Source organism: Hippoglossus stenolepis, chromosome 16 (assembly GCF_022539355.2).
Source record: "Hippoglossus stenolepis isolate QCI-W04-F060 chromosome 16, HSTE1.2, whole genome shotgun sequence".
NCBI lineage: Eukaryota > Metazoa > Chordata > Actinopteri > Pleuronectiformes > Pleuronectidae > Hippoglossus > Hippoglossus stenolepis.
In genome coordinates this window covers 16,543,454-16,562,496 of record NC_061498.1, presented here as the reverse complement: position 1 = coordinate 16,562,496, position 19,043 = coordinate 16,543,454, and the positions used below count along the sequence as shown (strand labels likewise).

At 40.8% G+C, this 19,043-nt stretch overlaps 3 protein-coding genes across 3 annotated transcripts; 2 read left to right on the top strand and 1 right to left on the bottom strand.

Moving 5' to 3' along the window:
- Positions 1-624: 624 nt before the first annotated feature.
- cd2bp2 (CD2 (cytoplasmic tail) binding protein 2) lies at positions 625-4,655 on the bottom strand. The gene is made up of 7 exons (XM_035180335.2): positions 4,516-4,655; positions 4,127-4,205; positions 2,939-3,068; positions 2,695-2,852; positions 2,025-2,613; positions 1,856-1,941; positions 625-900 (listed from the first exon to the last, which is right to left on the bottom strand). The coding sequence occupies exons 2-7, from the start codon at positions 4,199-4,201 to the stop codon at positions 790-792; spliced, it is 1,149 nt and encodes a 382-aa protein (XP_035036226.1). The 5' UTR covers positions 4,202-4,205; positions 4,516-4,655; the 3' UTR covers positions 625-789.
- A 1,252-nt stretch (positions 4,656-5,907) lies between these two features.
- pheta2 (PH domain containing endocytic trafficking adaptor 2) lies at positions 5,908-11,164 on the top strand. Its single transcript, XM_035181859.2, has 4 exons — positions 5,908-7,039; positions 7,723-7,811; positions 7,911-8,214; positions 8,916-11,164. The coding sequence occupies exons 2-4, from the start codon at positions 7,731-7,733 to the stop codon at positions 9,311-9,313; spliced, it is 783 nt and encodes a 260-aa protein (XP_035037750.1). The 5' UTR covers positions 5,908-7,039; positions 7,723-7,730; the 3' UTR covers positions 9,314-11,164.
- A 3,265-nt stretch (positions 11,165-14,429) lies between these two features.
- mylpfa (myosin light chain, phosphorylatable, fast skeletal muscle a) lies at positions 14,430-18,637 on the top strand. Its single transcript, XM_035181528.2, has 7 exons — positions 14,430-14,586; positions 15,260-15,358; positions 16,713-16,788; positions 16,892-16,996; positions 17,441-17,519; positions 17,628-17,676; positions 17,767-18,637. Exons 1-7 carry the CDS (start codon positions 14,584-14,586, stop codon positions 17,866-17,868), a joined length of 513 nt encoding a protein of 170 aa, XP_035037419.1. The 5' UTR covers positions 14,430-14,583; the 3' UTR covers positions 17,869-18,637.
- The last annotated feature ends 406 nt before the right edge of the window (positions 18,638-19,043 follow it).

The following is a 19,043-nucleotide window of genomic DNA, read 5'->3' as shown; positions in this document are numbered from 1 at the left end:
GTTCAGTCTATACAATTTCAGACAGGAGTGGGAGAATAATTACGTGATCAGTTTTGATGTCTGATTATCAGTCAAAAACTAAAAATGTTGAGCTTACTGTCACAGAAAGTCCAGAAGCCACTAAATATTTACATTTAAGATACGCATGTGAGATATTTTCTGGGAGGCATTTCTCTTAAAAATGACATAAGCAAATTACTCAATCATCATCAATTAATTTATTTTCAATCAACTAATCAATTGGTGATTTTCTTTAGATCTGACAGTTGTTTTACTCTGAACTGTACTGTCAGTATTCAGCATCTTACTGAAATACTGATGTATCAGTGTCTACAGGCAAAGAAGTTATAATCTAATAACTAAGTGGTATCTGAAGAGTTGAGAATTTTACTCTGCTGAAAACATTCATTCATTATTGAGGTATCACAAATAGAAAGTAGCTGAATTGGCAGGTTTGTATACAGTAGTAGCATATTTTCCTTATACCAGGGTAAGCACCCAATCATAAATGCAAAATAATTATAACAAAATCTTTCAAATATCACTGAGAATGTGACGTCTTGGTGGAATGGACGTATAAACTCTTAGAATTAAAGGAAAGAAACTGAATGGCAGATAGCAACACCACATACAGGAATCATTTATTTAAAAACGACATAAAGTGGCTCCAGTTAAAAGGACACATCTGACACCACAGCCCTGGATGAAAGATCAAAGAAGGAGAATTCGGCGAAACATGAACGCCGACTCAATGGTCACGGTTGTGCCCATTTGATGGTGAATCGTGAATCATGTATAGAGCTCAAAGTCCAGTCTCTTGGAGTTGTACCACTGAGATCCCTCCTGCTCGATCTTCCTACAGTAAACGCCGCTGCTGAAATAGCCTTCATCCACCCAACCCTACAAAACAGACAAGAAGAAGATTAAAACCCTCCTAGTCAGATTGAGGTTAAAGGTCGAGTGCAACCCAATAATCTAGTAATCTCACATAATGGGATTTACTCATATGTTTGAAGGTACATTAGTTTAAATACCTACGTAAATTGAAGCTCAAAAGGGTTTTGCATGTTCTTAAGTATACTTTACCACAGATCTATATCCCTTAATTAAATCAAATAATTAAGCTTTTTAAGATTTCACCTTTTTCCTGTTTTTTTGATCTGAACTCTTTACAGAATTACAATCCACTGTTTTCTAACCTCCCTTTCTTCCTTTGTAGTTTATGTTTGATTGAGATAAAAGGCCAAGCCAAGTAGAATACTGCAAATGAATTCCAACAAACATATTTCGTTTTGAGGAAACAATGTGCTCAAGTTCAACAAGTGCCCCAATCAAGTATATGCAAACAATATAGGTGCACGTATTGAATTTGCATCTATTTTAACTGTGCTGTTGTTGAACAATATTGTCCCATAAGCAAATTCTTGGTTTGGTATTCACAACCATCAGGCTAAGATTCGGACCAAGTCAACTGGACAGAGACCAATAAATTTGTACTTGATTAGTCCAATACCTTTGTCATCTTATTCCCTGGACAGCTACTAACAGCCATTTCCCTGACACTGACGGAAATCACTTTTAAGTTTGCTCCCATAAATTGTACCACTTGCTTAACCAACAATGGTCCAATGTGTTGTCTAAATATATACTAAAAGCATAATAAAAAATATATATATATATATTAAAAGTGTTTTTATCCTTATGACTTTTGGCCCTTGACTTTGCTTTTTGATTGTGACAGTAAAATAATATAAATCACTTTTTTCACAAAGGAAAGATACACAAGAGTTTTTTTCTTTCTTCGTATCCTCTACAAACTCAAGAAAACAATTGTAGTGTCAGTGTAAGAAAATACCTGCATCTGCTGACTGGTGAAGGGGCCATAGACTTCTGAATCATCCTTATTCTCCCATTTGTACTCCCACATCACTTCATCAGTCACTGAAGGAGGACAACATGTAATTAAACAAAACAAGCATATTCACAGCAGCGAAGATAATCCTACTCAATTAACACTGTGTTACCTGTTCTGTTTTCTTCCTCCTCTTTGTCCCCTGATTTGCTGTCAAGTGACTCGTCAAATTTATCTGCAAACATGTCAAGTTCGTCTTCTTCTTCACCATCGCCGCTGGATTTCTGCCCCACGGCTGGTTTCTTACCAACCATGCGTTTCATCAAATAGGCCAGTTTTTCATATGTTTGCTGATAGATTTCAAACATCCCAGATCCCACCAGTCTGTCGGCTAATGCTGTGAGCCTATCAAGCTTTTCTGCATCCCTTTTAGTGTCCTCTGTGGGTTCGCTCTCTTCTCTCAGCTTTCCCCTCTTCCGTCCTTTAAGGCCTCCTAACCGACGGAGCGCCGTGGCAACTGTCTCCCCGGGTTGCACCAGTTCGAGCACAGCTTCTGTGAGCTGCTGCTGAGTGTAGGATGCCAGGGGGTCCTCAGCTGGCTCCATCTCCTCCTCCTCATCATCTTCCTCATTTTTTTTGTCAGCTTGCTGCTCCTCTCTCTTTTTCTCTTCCTCGGCCTCATCCTCGTCACCAACTCTGCGTTTGCGTTTGGCTGCAAGACCTTTCTTCTTTTGCTTGAAAGGTTGTTCTTTTATTCTCACCTGGAGAAGGTAACAGATATTATTGCACATTGCTTGGAAAGTTTTCAAACATAATGATATCGTGCCCAAAAATGTCATTACCCAGTCAATGTTGTCAAGCCAGTTGTCTCTAATCTGTTCCTCCTTTTTGACGAAATAGTTTCCCTCTGAGTCAAAGTGTCCTTCCTGCATCTCCTCATCCAGGTTGAAAGGTGTGATAGAAACACCCTCGTCAAAGTCAATGGTTGCTCCCTCTTGCCCTGAAAACAAAGATAATTAAGGTGAATGACACCAACTCTCCATACGTCACTTTATCGTTACAGCCGGAATAATTCACAGGACATACCATCCACATCATCGCTGGCCAGAATGTCATATTTGCTGCTGTTTTTGACTTCGCCTTCATCCTCTTCATCGCTGTCAAGGGAATGTTTACCCTTGAATCTGGAGCCTGGTCCAGTGACGACCTCACAACTCTTTTTCAACAGGAAAAGAAAGAAAACAAATATTACATGTAACAATCTGACGATTTTTTAAAATCTTGATTGATTTGAAGAGATCACGTGGATCAATGCGACAATCACAAACCAACAGAATGATAGCCTTCTAGATAGCTGTGCCATTAGGCCAGATAATATCACGTGTCTCTATCACAGGGTCTCTTTCATGCGTGACATATTTTAAAAACCCTTGTGGAGCAGATGTGGAGCTGGTATCGAGACAGGGGTGGGCATCACTTGTGAGGCAGTGGTTTGGCTCTGCACACTCAGAGATTTCTCAAAGGAAAGTTATCTTTAAACTTAGTTAGGCACCAGTCAGCACTTCTGGAAGCAATAGAACAGTTCTATTGAAACACTAAGGATATGGTGGGATTGATTTAGATTCTTTGGATTAAAAACAGTAAAATGAATATCATAGAATGTTGTGTTTTAAATTAGGTTAAACACATCAATACATTGGCTGGTTTAGTCTGGATACTCTCAACAGACCATTTCAAAAGGAATTAGTCAAAGTTAATGTCATGGATTGCGACGGTGTGGCAAAACCTTTGTGATTTCTACAAGGCATGCGAGTAGTGCACATTGTTAACAGTTAGATAATGGATATGATGTGATGCGTTTACCTAATGACCTAATCTTTCTTCAAATCATGATTTTACATACACTGTTGTGTAACCAATCTTCAGAAGTATATTCTTAGGTTCACAGAGGCAGTTCATTTAGGATTTCTCTTTGGATTAAGGTGCGTTCTGGACTTATAGCTGACAAAAGTATGGGCTATACAATGTTTCTTGTGTGTGAACTTCCCTACAGCATTTAACAGTCATATTAAATTGTTAGTTAACTAATCAGATATAAAGATCAAACTCAATAACGTAGCTTAACTTTCCTATAGACTAACAGAATTAGGTGAAATAATTTGCAGGATATAAAGATGTTAGTTGATTCTGCTTGACATTTAAAACACATTAAAACACAACACCACCACAGTTGCGTCTCCTCTCTGATCAATAACCTGATCGGGAGGCAGTTACCTTTTTGTTTGGGAGATCTTCCTCCAGCTCCAACTCTCCGTCCCCGTCCTCAAACCGAACTTTCCTCTTCGGCATGATGCTACAGGAGACAGGACAACGACTTCTTTACTCTTATAGTGTACCGTACCGTGAGCTGCAGCGTCAGTGCGCAGGTTTATCTGTAAAGTTTCCACACACGTTTCTTCTAACGTCGTGAATATGCGCGGTAAACAGTGACTTTGCTATGTTGCTAAAATGTTAGCATACAACAGCGCATGCAGAGCGATCGCAGCCTTTATCACGGTGTAACACGTTTAAACATTTCGTGTCAAACTCTGAGACGTAACAAGAGTAAATATGAAACAAACAACGTGAATGAAATGATATTAAGCAGGAAAATGTGCCAGAACCTGTTCAAAACAATTCAGGCCAGCCCTCGTTTCAGTTTCTTCTTCGCTTGTGTTGTTCTGCTTCTTCGCTTCTGGTAAACGCCAGTAATGGTTGACAAACAGCGGCATGGAGTTCTACTGCCACCATCTGGTGAGGAGTTAAATGGAGGTTCATACAGGCTTCTACTGAAATGCTAAAACTGAGAATATAAAAAGACTGTAACCGATATTTTTGTCAAATCGGTAAAATGCCAAGCATCTATTAACACTGATACTGATATCAATTTCATATGAATAATTATAATAATAATACATGCTTTATATATACATAAATAAGAAAAACGATCAGACAATGTTAATACAAGTATAAATAAAACATACATTTACAAAACTGAGATTAAAACATAACAGCAGAAAAGTGCAGAGGAAAAGTACACAATTAAAACTGTTTAAGAGAATGCAATTAAGGGTTTGCAACTATTCTTTGTTTTGATTGTAAAGTAATTATCTTGGTTAATCGGTAAAAACTTGTAAAACCACTGGACACTGTATATTTTTGTTCTACATTTTTTTTCTTTTACCAAAAAATGTCATTATTAAGGAAAACATTCAGTTATAAAAGTACTTGTTGGATGCAGCTGTAATTAGAAACACCAATCTATCGGTTCTATGAAGGTTTTATTGTAAGTCTCATTTGTGTGTGATGTGTCCTTGACTCTTTTTCTGTTTGGTTATAGTAAACTTGTTGTTTCATATCTTGAATTTGATACCTTAACAGATATTAAGGTGTCATATAAACAGATACGTCATGGACTTTGTAGTCCATGACGTATCTGTCGTATCGGTTTTTGTTTGTTTTGATAAACCTCATATACAGAGTGCAGGAATTCAAAACCTTCTCCTGCCTGAATATATTGGTTTGATTTTAGCATCTGATTCATACTGTGGGGATGTGCTGTATGAGAAGGGCCCCACAGTCATGTAAGGAAAGGCCTTATGAGTCTTAACACTTTGGACTCTTTTAGATTTCAAATTGCTTGAGGTCCACTAGGATGAAAAGGATAAAAAGCTGCAGAGAATAGACTCAACAAGTTAAGGCACATGTTAAACAGGCCATTTTCAAAATGTCTATTTGATTTTATTTATTATTGACACCAACATTGTTCTTGTTTAATTTTGATACCAAATATTCATCATATTTAATAAGCCTGATGAAGTTATGTACATTTCACCTCTGAGTTCAAACACCACTCTGAGTCACTGCGATCGTGGGTTGTATCAGGGACGTACAGGATTCTGGAGGAGGTCGTACCATCTACAGCTGAACACCTCCAACACCAAAGGAATGGATGCTTCCGGAGGACCAGGCCACATCTGCAGCCAGTTTCCATCGAGGGGGCTGATGTTGAATCGGTCAGGACCTACACATACCTCGGACTGCAGCTGGATTATTGACTGAACTGGTAAGCAAACACAAGACACCCTCCACAGAAAGGGGCAGAGCCAGCTCTATTTCCTGAGGAGGCTGGGGTCCTTTAACACCTGCAGGAAATTGCAGCTGATGTTTTGCAGTCAGTTGTTGCGAGGGCTCTTTTTTATGCTGCTGTGTGCTAGGGAGGCAGCATGAAGCAGAGAGATGCTACCAGGCTGGACAGACTGGTGAGGAGAGCTGGCTCTGTGGTGGGCTCGGAGCTGGAATCCCTCGTATCAGTGGCAGATATAAGGAGCCTAAACAAACTGCTGGACATTGTGGACAATACTCACCATCCCCTGCACAGCACTGACTAGGCAGAGGAGCACATTCAGTGGCAGTGGCTGGTTACGTTTGTTACCTTATTCTGCTTCTCTCACCTCCATTTTTCTATCATCTTATACTTAAAATATCTGTATTGTCAATATCTCCATTTGCACACACAGTATTTCTGGTGGCTAGACCTTCATCTCACTGCAGATTAAGTGTGCTCATTCTTGTACATTTTATTATTGTTATGCTCTTGTGTTTGGCTGTTTTGTGTGCTACTGGATGCTTTAATTTCCCTCGGGATCAATAAAGTATCTATGTATCGATCTGAAGAAGGGACTCGTGCTCACACAATCCAAGATTAAATATAAAACAGATCTGAAATCGAGAAATGTAACACAAATGCAGAAGCGAAAGAGCTGAGTGTCGATGGATCCGACCTCAAACATGCAGCATCTCACTTCCAGGTTGCAGGTTGGGTTCAGCTGCGTGTGGCCCCTTCCGCTCAAGGTCGACTGCAGCACAGAGGAGAGAGCGTACAGTATAATGTGTCAGGATTTTGTTACCAGGAAGTGGGTCGAGTTATTTATATTTCAACAGTCGCCCTCTCGTACCCAAGGGAGAAGTGTTAGTAACCTGAGACTATATATTCAAGCATCGTCTGGATCAGGTCGTATCGAAGGGAGAGGAAACAATCAAGTCCACGTTTAGGAACGATGAGGACGAGAAGAGAAAATCTGCAAATGAAAGGAATGTAAAGAATGTGAGGAAGAATAACCATGTGAAGGATTCAACATACAAGAGGTAAGTCTACTATCTATCTATCTATCTATCTATCTATCTATCTATCTATCTATCTATCTATCTATATATATATCTCTATATCTCAGTGTTCTTCTAACTCTTATTGATAACCATGAAAAATATTATACTATTTACTATTTGAAATTAGACTGATGATCACTTTATTTTTTATAAATTATTGTGCAGTCATTCCCAACCTAAGGATTGGGCCACTCCAAAGGGTCACAAGATACATCTGAGGGATTATTTTTCTCACTTTACCTCTGTAGAGCTCCAACAATATTGAGAAGTTGAAAAGGAGAAATGTGTCTTTCTCGGGCTCATCTGACATCTGAACCATTACAAGTCAAATATACAAATAGAACATGCTTGTTGCATCTTGTTTTATAACAGTCAGTATTTGTCATACATTGTGACAGTGTGATTACTTTTCAAAATACAGCTGCAAAGTACTTTACATGGTCAAAAAAGGATTAAAACTACATGGGTAGGTAAAAAAAGATCCATAAGCTTATCTTGGGTGACTTGGTGACTTTACAAACACTGCAAACTCTTGTTCAATGTGGAAATGTCCAAAGCAAAACAATTAATCATAGAAAGTTGGTGAAAATAAGATGGTATTTAGTTATTTTCCGGCAAACTGTAAATATCCTGTAAATGTAAACCCAGTGTCTTATCTATAGGTGTTGAGATGAAGCTCCATGAGAAGATTTTGACCCATTATCTATCGTGCACGTCTCCAGTGGATAAAGAAGGATATCTCTACAAAAAGGTGTGTAAATAAAACACAGACCAATTGAAATGACTGATTCCCTCCACACGATAGAAAAAGTGTAATAATCCTATTTTACTTTGACACACGTCTTTATAGAAAGAGCGAAATGCCAGCTACCAGCGGCGGTGGTTCGTCCTGAAAGCAAACCTGCTCTTCTACCAGGAGCGTCCGGCTGACCGGCACCTGCTGGGGGTGGTCGTGCTGGAGGGGTGCGCGGTGAGACGCTCCGAGTGTGATGGACAGTTTGCCTTTTCCCTGGTGTTTGAAGGGCCCGGACTGAAAACGTACAGATTTGCAGCAGTGGATCGTCAGAGTCATGAGAGCTGGGTGAAAGCTCTGCTGTCGGCCAGTCACTGTTACCTGTCCCTGCTGGTGAGAGACCTGAGCAGACAGTATGAAGGTGAGATACAAGAGTTTGAGGCCTTTTCCGTTTACTGAGCCAAAGACCTATTTATACAGATGCAACGTTATGTCCATTCTCATGAACTTGTTATCTCAATTACAGCTTGAGGGAATTTCTTGAAATTTGGTTTAAATGTTCGGTTAGATTCAAAGATGAACGGATTAGAATTTCATGGTCAAATGTCAAGGTTGCTTTGACCTTATAAAACATGTTGTTGGTCTTGGGAACGCAAAAACACTTTGAAAAAAAAGCATTCATAGAGGAACTGATACGATTTCGTAGTCAAACGTGTCGGAGTACGATACCTGAAGAAAGACAATAGGGACTTTCACTACATCTGGCACAAACATTCACTTAGACTCAAGGATGACATGATTAGAGTTTGGAGGTCCAAGGTCAAGGTCACAATGGCCTCACAAGTCTGGCTTCAGGAAATGTCTTAGGATTGTCACCAGTTGTCTCATGGACTCAAAGATCAATTGTTTCGATTTCAGTGGTCCAAGGTCAACACGTCACAGTGACCTCAAATAGAAACAAATATGTCAACTGAAACTGCACTGGTTGGCAGAGGCATCATTGCTAATTCTAGTTTGTTCCTGATATCATCTCGTTGTCTGTAGTTGCTCATTCTGTCTTAAACTGCTTTCTAAAATTATTTAAAAACCTATTTATAATCACTCCCTGTTTTCTATCTGCAGAGGCTAAACAGCAGCAAAGCTCTGGAGAACCCCATCTCCGCTCCTCTGCCCTCAAACCGTCCACGACCAGCTTCCTCTTCCCTGTGCGGGGGCCGACAGCAGCAGTGAGAGAGGGCAGAAGCCTCAGTGCCAGCTGTGTTTTACAAACACCTTCAGTACCACACCCAAAAGTGGCAGCTAAAAAGTCCCCGAAACCTTGGTCCAGGAGAAATGCTTTCGTCACGCCGCTCAATGGGCCGGCGCCTTGCCATGGGGAATGGCCTTTGGTGGGTTTCGATCCACTTGAGGACTTCAGCAAACTTCACGACTATTACGGCCAAGAGGTGAGGAAAGCAAGAGAGGAATGGCTGAGGAGTCGACAGGCGGGAGAGGATGGAGATCTCATCGACCTGGAGTGAAAAAGTAAAAGTGACAGTGAAGAAACTCTGAGAGGAACTGAGATGTTTATCAAAGACGAACTGAAACCTCCAACTTCGAGTCGGAGTCTCCACAGAAACCTGCTCAGTATCACATTTCCCTTCTATGTCAGATTCCTTTGACAGAAAACTAATGTTTCTGATTTGTCTGAGCAAAGCTGAAGGCTCAGTGTCCATGAGATTAACTAAGGAACAAACAGAAACATCTACAGTGTGAAGATAAGTTCTCCTCACAGCAGTTTGACTTATCACAGTTGGAAAAATGTATTCAAAACATTATTATTATTATCTGTTCTCATCGTGTGTCAGCTTTTAACCACGACCAGGATCTGATAGTGAAACATTTACAACAACAGTTGAATACTCACAAGTGATGCACTTCATTTCATCCATGTTTTATGGGACCGTTTTAATAAAGTGTGTTGTATAATTTCATTGCATGAAACAATACAATTTTTATTTAAATGTCTCAACTAACTGATGTGAGATGCTGAAAATACAAACACAAACTGAATGTGGTCTGAGTGATCAGATCTGGAATGGGTCCTCAATGCATCTTGGGTGCGTTCACACCTGTAAATTAGAGAAACTGAGCCAGAGTCTGAACAGGGTCTGAGATACTGATACACAACTTGTATCTCTAACACAAAAAACGTATTTGTCTACTTCTGCTGTTTGAGTATTTATCTTGATTAAAGGCAGAATGAAGCCAAATACAAATACATAAATGTACTCTGGAATTTTTTTTTATCTCATATTTAAACAACTGAAAATACAGTAAAAGCTGGGATGTTACTTTGCTCCTCACTGAGCTTTGCTAGTGTGACATGATAGAGTCAGTGGAGGAAGGCGACCAGAAGAGGGCACTGCAGATACACTGTGCTGTTACTGTAGTGAGAGTTTAATCCCTTGTGATTAATTTAGAAATTATAGACATTCGTTTTTAGGTATTCGTATTTGTAGGTATTTATAGGCAGTAATATTCAAGAGACAGAAAGAGTTGTTTTGGAAAATTGCGTGCCTTTAATTAAGTTATCCACTAATTTCCTGGGCTCATTACAGCATGTGTCATTTCTCTTAAATCCACTGTGTTAATAGGACAAAGCAACATTCTTAGTAACATGTACATAGTAGGGTGTTGTTTTAATGCATAGTTGTTTTTCAGTAAGCTGTTTATTCAGCTGCCGTTCCTCTTTCAAGTTCAATCCCACCACATTGAAAAAACTGTCAGAGCTGATAAGTGACTTGAAGATTTACTGTACGCCATTGTTGGGATACTTTCCTGGATGGACTCCAATCACAAAACATATAACGTTACAACAAGAACTCTGAGGTCCTCCGGCATAGATCAAGCTGAGAGCTTCTCCACATTCTCCACAATGATAGATGGCTGCAAAGGAGCATGGCAGGAGGTTTCACATTACAGCCAGGGCCCCTGCAATGTACACACATCTGTATGGGAACACTTCCCCTGCATAGCAGCCTGTTAAGACATCGTAAAGAGAGACCATTCTTATAAGTGTTTAACAAGATTGGTAGGTCTGGAATGTAGACAAGCTCTCAGCTTCACCTATGAGGACCTCATACTTGGGATGTGGGACGGCACTAAATTTTAAGTCCATTAGGAAACCTTGAAGTAAGAAGTGACTCCTGACCGTGTTAAGAAGAAGTAGGAGATTCATGTGAAACTGTCCCCCAAGTCGAACTGTTTCTTCTATTTTTCATACTTTCACATGTTCTCCTGTCTACCTCATTTTGATTATCTGCTTCTGTGACAAGTAAATTAAGTTTATCTTATCTTATCATCTTAATAAATGTAATATTAAGTAGTAATTATTTCTCTTGTTTATTTTTTAGTCAAGGCTGATTTCAAAAGCACGGTCATTAACATTCCTTTACAACAAGCATTTGATCTGTAATTAATCAATTAATAGGTCAAGTTTTGTTTGTATAGCTCATATTCACAAATGACAGGGTTTAACAATCTGTACAAGGCGGGACACTCTCAGACCTTAACCCTCGACCAGGGTAAGGATTAACGACAAAACAACTTTTGATTGGAGAAAAAAAAACGTACTTAAAAATATTAATCTAAAAGGGAAATTGCAGGAAAAATGAAGCTGTATGTGTAGAAAATATCATTGTGGACATTGTTTTATGCTTAAACTGTTGTCCCACAAAGAAAACAAAACAAAAAGTCATTATTATCAAGTTGTTGAAAATATAAAAAAGTGTAATGGCCTCTGATTGCCAAGGAATATGTCAAACCAGAAAAACAGCTGAATCTGTGTTTAAAACAGGCATTAAATATGATGTATATATGATTAATATTAATCTAAATCTTAATATACTAAATTAGTTAGGTGTTGAACTAATGTCAAACCCAGCACACATACATATGCCTTAACATTCTTTAGAATATCTTAAGTATTAAGGGATTGTCTATTTAAAAAAAGCTTAATATGGTTTGTTAAAAGTCACGTTCAGTTGTTTAAACTCCACAAATGCTTTCACACATTCCATCTGAATTATACTGCCATATGAAAAGTTTTAAAGTGTGAAAGTGAGAGTGAAAATGACGTGTCAAACTTGTGCTGTGACACATGCCACTTCTTAAGGTGGTGAACCAGAGGTCAAAGGTCAACGGGGGAACTCAAGGGCAGGACTGACAGCTCTCGTCCGGCGCTGGATGTCCCGGACGAGAAAAACAAATGACCGTCTGATCCGAATGATCAGTGGCAGGGAGCGGAGAGACGTGACTCATCGCTGGGTGGAAACACAAACAGCCACGAGTAGAGAGCAAAAATAAATTCACCCAGCAGATGAGATTAACAAAGTTGTTAATGAAATGAACCCAGATTATCTCCGAGGTAAATTTGGACATAAAACCTGACAAAACAAATGAAGGGAAGCGCTTTGCTGTCGGGGCCTCGGCGCGTTGGCAGACTGTCAAGTTTATTTAGCTATTTTGGTCGCCCTCAGCTGTCCCTTTTATGTTCTCCGGGGAATGTCTGCTGCCATCACTCTGCTCAGTAATCCACATATATTCACGGGGGGACATGAGGGGCAGACGGTGCGAGAGGGGAGTCCAGGGCAAACAGGTGGGAAAGTGTTCACGACCGAGGGCCTATCAGCAGACACACACCTTCCTAGAGGTGAGAGAGCAGGAGTGAAGACAGAGGTTAACAGTGCGCCCACTTGTCATGTCGTCGGCTGTTTAACGCTGACCACACACAACGCACACACCACAAAAAAACTGAAACAAGAAGTCAACATTTCTATAAAGCAACACCGTACTAAATAGCCCTGCACTGGTCGGTTCAGGTTGCTTTCTTGAATAAAATGCAGTTTTAAAGATTAAACCAAAACAAGCAGTTTCTGTTTGGATATTCTACGTGTAAAGTTTCAGATGTCTGATGAGTCGTCCACAGCTCCAACACACATACACAAACTGTTTAGTTATTTAGAGTTAAAATTGAATGTTTCATGAGAACACGGCCCCTCAGATTTATCTTGTGACCCTTTGGAGGGAGCCAATCCGTAGGTTGAGAACCAAAGCACCAAATGATTTACTGGTATATGAAAAATAAAATGATTTAAATCATCAGCCTGATTTTTAATAGAGAATAAGATTTAATTTCTCGATTGAAATCATAAAATTGATTGATTATCAATAAGAATAGGACATTGATATCAATAGATAGATAGATAGATAGATAGATAGATAGATAGATAGATAGATAGATAGATAGATAGATAGATAGATAGATAGATAGATAGATAGATAGATAGATAGATAGATAGATAGATGTTGAACTTTGCTTTTTCCTTCTTTTTCCAACCCTGTCAATCATCTCAGGACCCCTCACATGTATTACTTAAGGGTCACAAGACCCCGACCCTGTGGTTGGGAAGCACTGGACTAAATGACTCAACTGTTCCACAGTTGAGTCAGGACCTGGGTTTCTTATGAGGTTTCTTTTGCTTCCCAGTTTAAAATAATGGCGAACAAAGTCGCAAACTGTGATGATGGCAAAACAAAACAAGGATGACGATGATAAAAGACGAGCAGAAGAAGTACTTTCTGTCTATTAACAGATGCAATACAGGACTGTGTCTGTGTGATCATAAAGATTATTATTGATGGTTTCTTGAGCGCTAACTTCACAACTTTTTAAATCAGTCACAACTACAATTTCCTTTTTATGATTAATTAATTTCACAAATGATGCCCATAATCTTTAATTCACCATGAGAGAGTAGGACAAGAAAAGGAAACATGTATAAATAAATATAACAGATATGTGTCCTTAATAGTCAACAGGAAAAACAGCATGTAATACAAACATGTGTGTATTTATACTGGCTTTATATGTGTATATTTATACACACACACTCATTAAAATAAAATCATTTGAGATAACTTTTTTTATTTTACCCAAGTGCATTTTACTTCGGCTTTCAAAGACAAATAAACAAACAATAAAGAATATGTCTTCCTCCGTGTTGCTGGTTGTGTGAACAGATATTTTTAATTCACCTAATGAATGAACCAGACATTTAATGCTACTGCAGCGTACATATCTGTCCACACTGGGGACCTTCTCTCGTTCCAACTTCTGTGGGAAAATCCCAAATTTAACATTTGCATCGTTGCTTTGTCACCACTAAGTATCACCAAATAAGAAGGCTGAGCCGTGCACATACAGGGTAAAAGCTGTATCAGTTGCTGAGGATATAGAATGCCTGTATCTCAGTCTGTGATATCACATCGGGCATCACAAACCAAAAATAAAGCCGCTATAGATCTGCTCAGGCAGATGGAGGTGGATGGAAGGAGAGTGGAGAGACACTGTCTGGCGGTCCAACGAGCATCTATGTCCCGAATGTCCTTATTAGTCCACGTGGGACCGCGAAAACCTACGGCATGGTCCCTCAGCTATCAGGTTTACTTAATTCCAAGACTCCTGGGTCTATTTCTGATCTCCTGTAAGGTGATACACCCTCCCGCCATTCTGTCTCCTCCACTTCTGCCCATCAGTTCATCCTTGACATCCTCCCACTCTCTCTCTTTCTCTCTCTCTCACCCACAGCCTCTCTCTCTTTTTTATCCCAATCCAAACTTGAGGCTGTGGCTAAAGTTAGATTGGCCTGCGCAGGGGTATATAAACCCCCGGGGATGTTTGTATGATGCGGCTTCACCCTGTCTTCTCTTTCTTGAACATCTAAACCTCCACTCAAACCGTCCAAAGATGGTGAGTAGCACGGTTACTTCATCTCTGCACGCTGCTGTTGGATATATCTACAGGGGAATCCCACCAGCCCTATGGATTAACTCTGCTTTCTGATGCAAAACTAAAAGATAATCGTAACAAAAACTCGTGTCATCACTTCTAGCAGATCATGTGGTGTCTTTGGACATTTTTGTGGAGATTTTACATTTTTCATAACTGCGGTTTTTGGGTGATGCAGTTGGGTGCTACAATGTGCTGTTTTACATGATGCACTTCCAACTTGCATGTCAGACTCAAAAGTTTGCCAAATTAAGGAGAAGGATGCATACACCTCATAATCATGTGTGGTAGCGAGATCGTAAAGGTCTAAAATACATTCCCTACTAACGTGGGGAATGTATTTGAACTTGCGGTGGTTTTCAACCTGAGGGCCGGGAACTTTACTTGGGGTCCCAAAAGAAATGTTCTGTTCTAAAAAACATGCTCATTTAAACTCCAATGTTTCCTCTAATCTTTGTTTTTAGTTTGACCCTTCTAGACTTTTAACATATATTGCAATAAATACATGAAAATGACTATTTTCTGCTGGATATGTGCAAGTGGAAACTGCTTAGGTTGGGGACCACTGCACTGTGCAACACTAACATGCATGATTTTAGTGGAAGATTTCATTTCCCATGTGTTTCTCCCCCAGGCACCAAAGAAGGCCAAGAGGAGGCAGGCAGCAGGAGACAGTGGCTCCTCCAATGTGTTCTCCATGTTTGAGCAGAGCCAGATTCAGGAGTACAAGGAGGTGAGGTTTGACACTCCATCTCTAAAGGAAGCTCCTGTTTTCCTCCTGTGAGCATGAGTCATGGCAGCCTCAGCTGGGATCACGCATCTGTGTCACCTCTGCTTATCTGGTTAAAGATTCTCAGTTAAACTTGTTGCGATTTCAGTTTCATTTCTTTGAGAGTGCGGCCAAAATAAGAGTTTGGCTGAGCAGCTCTCGGATCCGTTTTCACAGCAGTTGGCGTTCTTTGCTCGTCCCCTCCCTCTTCTCCCTTCCCAATTTAATAAGGGCGAGAATGTCATTAGGGAGAGCTCTGAAGTTTCTGACGCCATCTGAAGCGCTCCACATTTTGTTCACCTCTGACATCCCTGCAGCCGCACAGCTGTCACTCAGACCTCTCCCTCAGTTTCCTGTTAAAGGCTGAGCGGCTTCGTACAGTAGAACAACTGGACCGTAGACATTTCATAATGCCAAAAAAAGGAGAGAGAAAGGATACCTATTCTTATTGCACATTTAATCTTTAAGCTTTTCTCAGACACCATTGAGTATCTCCCGTTTCAGAATCCCTGCAGAGCCAAATGCAGCAGGAGCAAGTGTAAAAATGAGGTGTTAAGGGCGTGTGCTGGAAATGAGTAAGGTCAGGAGGATGGGATTTAATAAGGACGTGTTGCTAAGAGATTGGATGATGATGGCGTCTGTGTTTTCAGCGCGTTGCCAAGGGATATGTGCTACGACTGGAGGAAACATTCCTCCTGTGATAAGTGATACAGGCTTCCTGAGTGCCTCCAAGGGAATGTAAGACACGATGATTAGGGTGATCCTAGCACGATGCATGGATGGAAAAATAGTAGCTAGATTTTGGGGGTATATCTGTCAAAGCAAAAGAAGCTTTTTAGAGAGAGAGAGAGAGAGAGAGAAAGAGAGAGTGAGTGTGTGTGTGTAAGAGGGGGAGAGAGAGAGGGTGGGGGGGTTACAAGAAAGGTCGGTTCAAGTCCAAGATCGAGTTATCTTAAGTTTCATAGACGCAAGTTGCAGAGCGTGAGCAGATCAGACAGCTGTTCCCTGATGATACTTTCCCAAATTAACATGTAAGAAAAGACTGAGGGAGTGGGGGTCACTTTTAGCACCCCCCTCCTGCCCCCCCGCTTAATGCCACCATAGTCAGGTCTGACTCTCTGGGTGCAGCCCGTTTTTCTCCACACTAAGTTTAGAGATAATCTCCAGCTGCCACTTTAATACACCAAGTGATAATGGAGGGGTCCCTGAGAGTGTGAAGAAGTCTCAGCCAGTCAGTTGCCCCCTCCTCATCTATATTATCTGCTTCCTTTGGGTTGTAAACACACTCTGCTTCTCTTTTTTCTTCTTTTCTCTCCAGGCCTTCACAATCATTGACCAGAACAGAGATGGCATCATCAGCAAAGACGACCTGAGGGACGTGCTGGCCTCAATGGGTGAGTTAATCTAATCTGCGCTGTAAAAAGCGTGTATGAAGAAAGTACGTGTGTTTTCACGTGCTCCCTTCCTAACATGATCCATTGTGTCCGTGGCTTGCAGGTCAGTTGAACGTGAAGAATGAGGAGCTGGAGGCCATGATCAAGGAGGCCAGCGGCCCAATCAACTTCACCGTCTTCCTCACCATGTTTGGAGAGAAGCTGAAGGGTGAGCGACACATATTTGAACAGTCACTTTCCTGTTCTTGTGCATTTCCATTTCTTCAGACCTCTGCTCCACTACTTTTCTGAAGGGAGTACTTATACGTCTTAACACACAAAACACATGTGGTCAGCTTATAACACATTATATGATGCATAGTTAGAGAGTAACTACTCAATACTATATGTAAAGTAGAGCCCCGCCTCTAACAAATACATGCTTTTGTTGTAACAATATATGAACCACAATTTACAATTCATTTAATAATACAGTAATCATAGGAAGAAATTCTTTATATTTAATACTTTGTTGTTCATACCTGTACTTTAATAAGTGAGATTTCAAATGCAAGACTTGTACTCATACTGGAGTATTTTTATGTGACATTAACTTCAGTCTTGAACGCTCCCTGCATCACTGTCAGTTGATTTAACCTTGTGTCCCCTTCAGGTGCTGACCCCGAGGACGTTATTCTTACCGCTTTCAAGGTCCTGGACCCCGAGGCTACTGGATCCATCAAGAAGGAATTGTGAGCATTATTTTCTTTAAAAATGTTTTAAAAATAATTTTACTATTCATGTTCCATTAGGACTTATTTGATTTTATGCCCTAAAATCTGCCTCTCTGTCGTCTCCAGCCTCGAGGAGCTCCTGACCACTCAGTGTGACAGGTTCACCAAGGATGAGGTAAAATCACCTGTCTCTTAGAGTTTAGAAAAGTGGCGCTTTTGTGTCCTTGTGTCATGCTGAATTTACAACCCTCATTTCCCCCCTCAGATTAAGAACATGTGGTCCGCCTTCCCCCCAGATGTTGCCGGCAACGTAGACTACAAGAACATCTGCTACGTCATCACACACGGAGAGGAGAAGGAGGAGTAAAGAGAAAGTTAGAAGACAAGAAAGAAAGCAATCCCTTTGCTATTCTGCCTTCCCTTCCCTTTCCTTTCTTCCTCCTCCCTGCTCACCCTCTGTGTTAACCCATGTGCTCAGCCACTCATGTTCAAACCAAGGACTTGTCATAAGGACACACGAGAGGGCCGATGCCCATGGGGTGTCTATGTGTGCTTATGGGGAATAGGGATGATTTTCAATAAAATTATCCTATAAAAACATTTCCATCCACAAGCCTCTCTTATACACCTTTCCTTTCCTTGCAAACAATCTTCGTTCATCTCTCCTCAACATCTTGGTCTGCCCCATCACTTCAGCCTCTGAGGTGTTAGTGTGAATGAAACGTGTCCCTCTGCCTCCCTCAGAATCTGAGAGGGGAACGGGTTTTATAGCTGAGAGGTGCTACACAAAGTACAAGGACTTCATTCCAAATTTTGAAGATGTCCTCCTGGGTAGAAGAGATGGGAGGAGGGAGAGCGTTGGCAGGTCAGAGAGGGAAAAAAGTTGCCTCCTTAAAGTGACGACAACTTTTCTTTTTCTTGTGAAAGTGTTTAAAAATGGCCGAGGGAGGGGAGAGAAAGGGACGAAAGAAAACATTCAAGTCTTCGATTTCTTTCTCCCCGCTCCTTCCTGCAACTATGAAATCACCTTCATTTTGCCATAAGCTGTCTCCACTTCAGTAACTGGAATCTTCCCCACCTTTCCTCTGTAACGAATAAAAGGGAAAAACTGTGAATAAAATCTCTTTCTTTTTGTACAATAGTGTCTCTGTTCAGTGGCTCTGTGGGACAAGGTTAGAGGGAGAAAAACTGAAGTGATAAATGACAAAATCCCTCAGAAACATACATCTTGTGACACAAGGAGCACCCATTGGTGACGAGGGGCCTTAACTGGGTAGGAAAAGCAGACGATTGCCAGGGGCCATGAGCTGAGAGGGGGCCCTTCCCGAGAGCAGCTGAGGATGGCGTCCGTCCACAGCAGCAACAATTCTTTGACCCAAGCCATAAGTTAGCTACAGGAGACTGCAACGACTGTGACATAGTGACGTCTAGTGGAGATCCTTTATATTTGCAGGTGACAGGGCGTTGCAACAGGGTTGGCAAAGCATGTATTTACCAGGGGCCCTGAGTTGAGACAGGGCTCCTCCCGAGAGCAGCTGATGA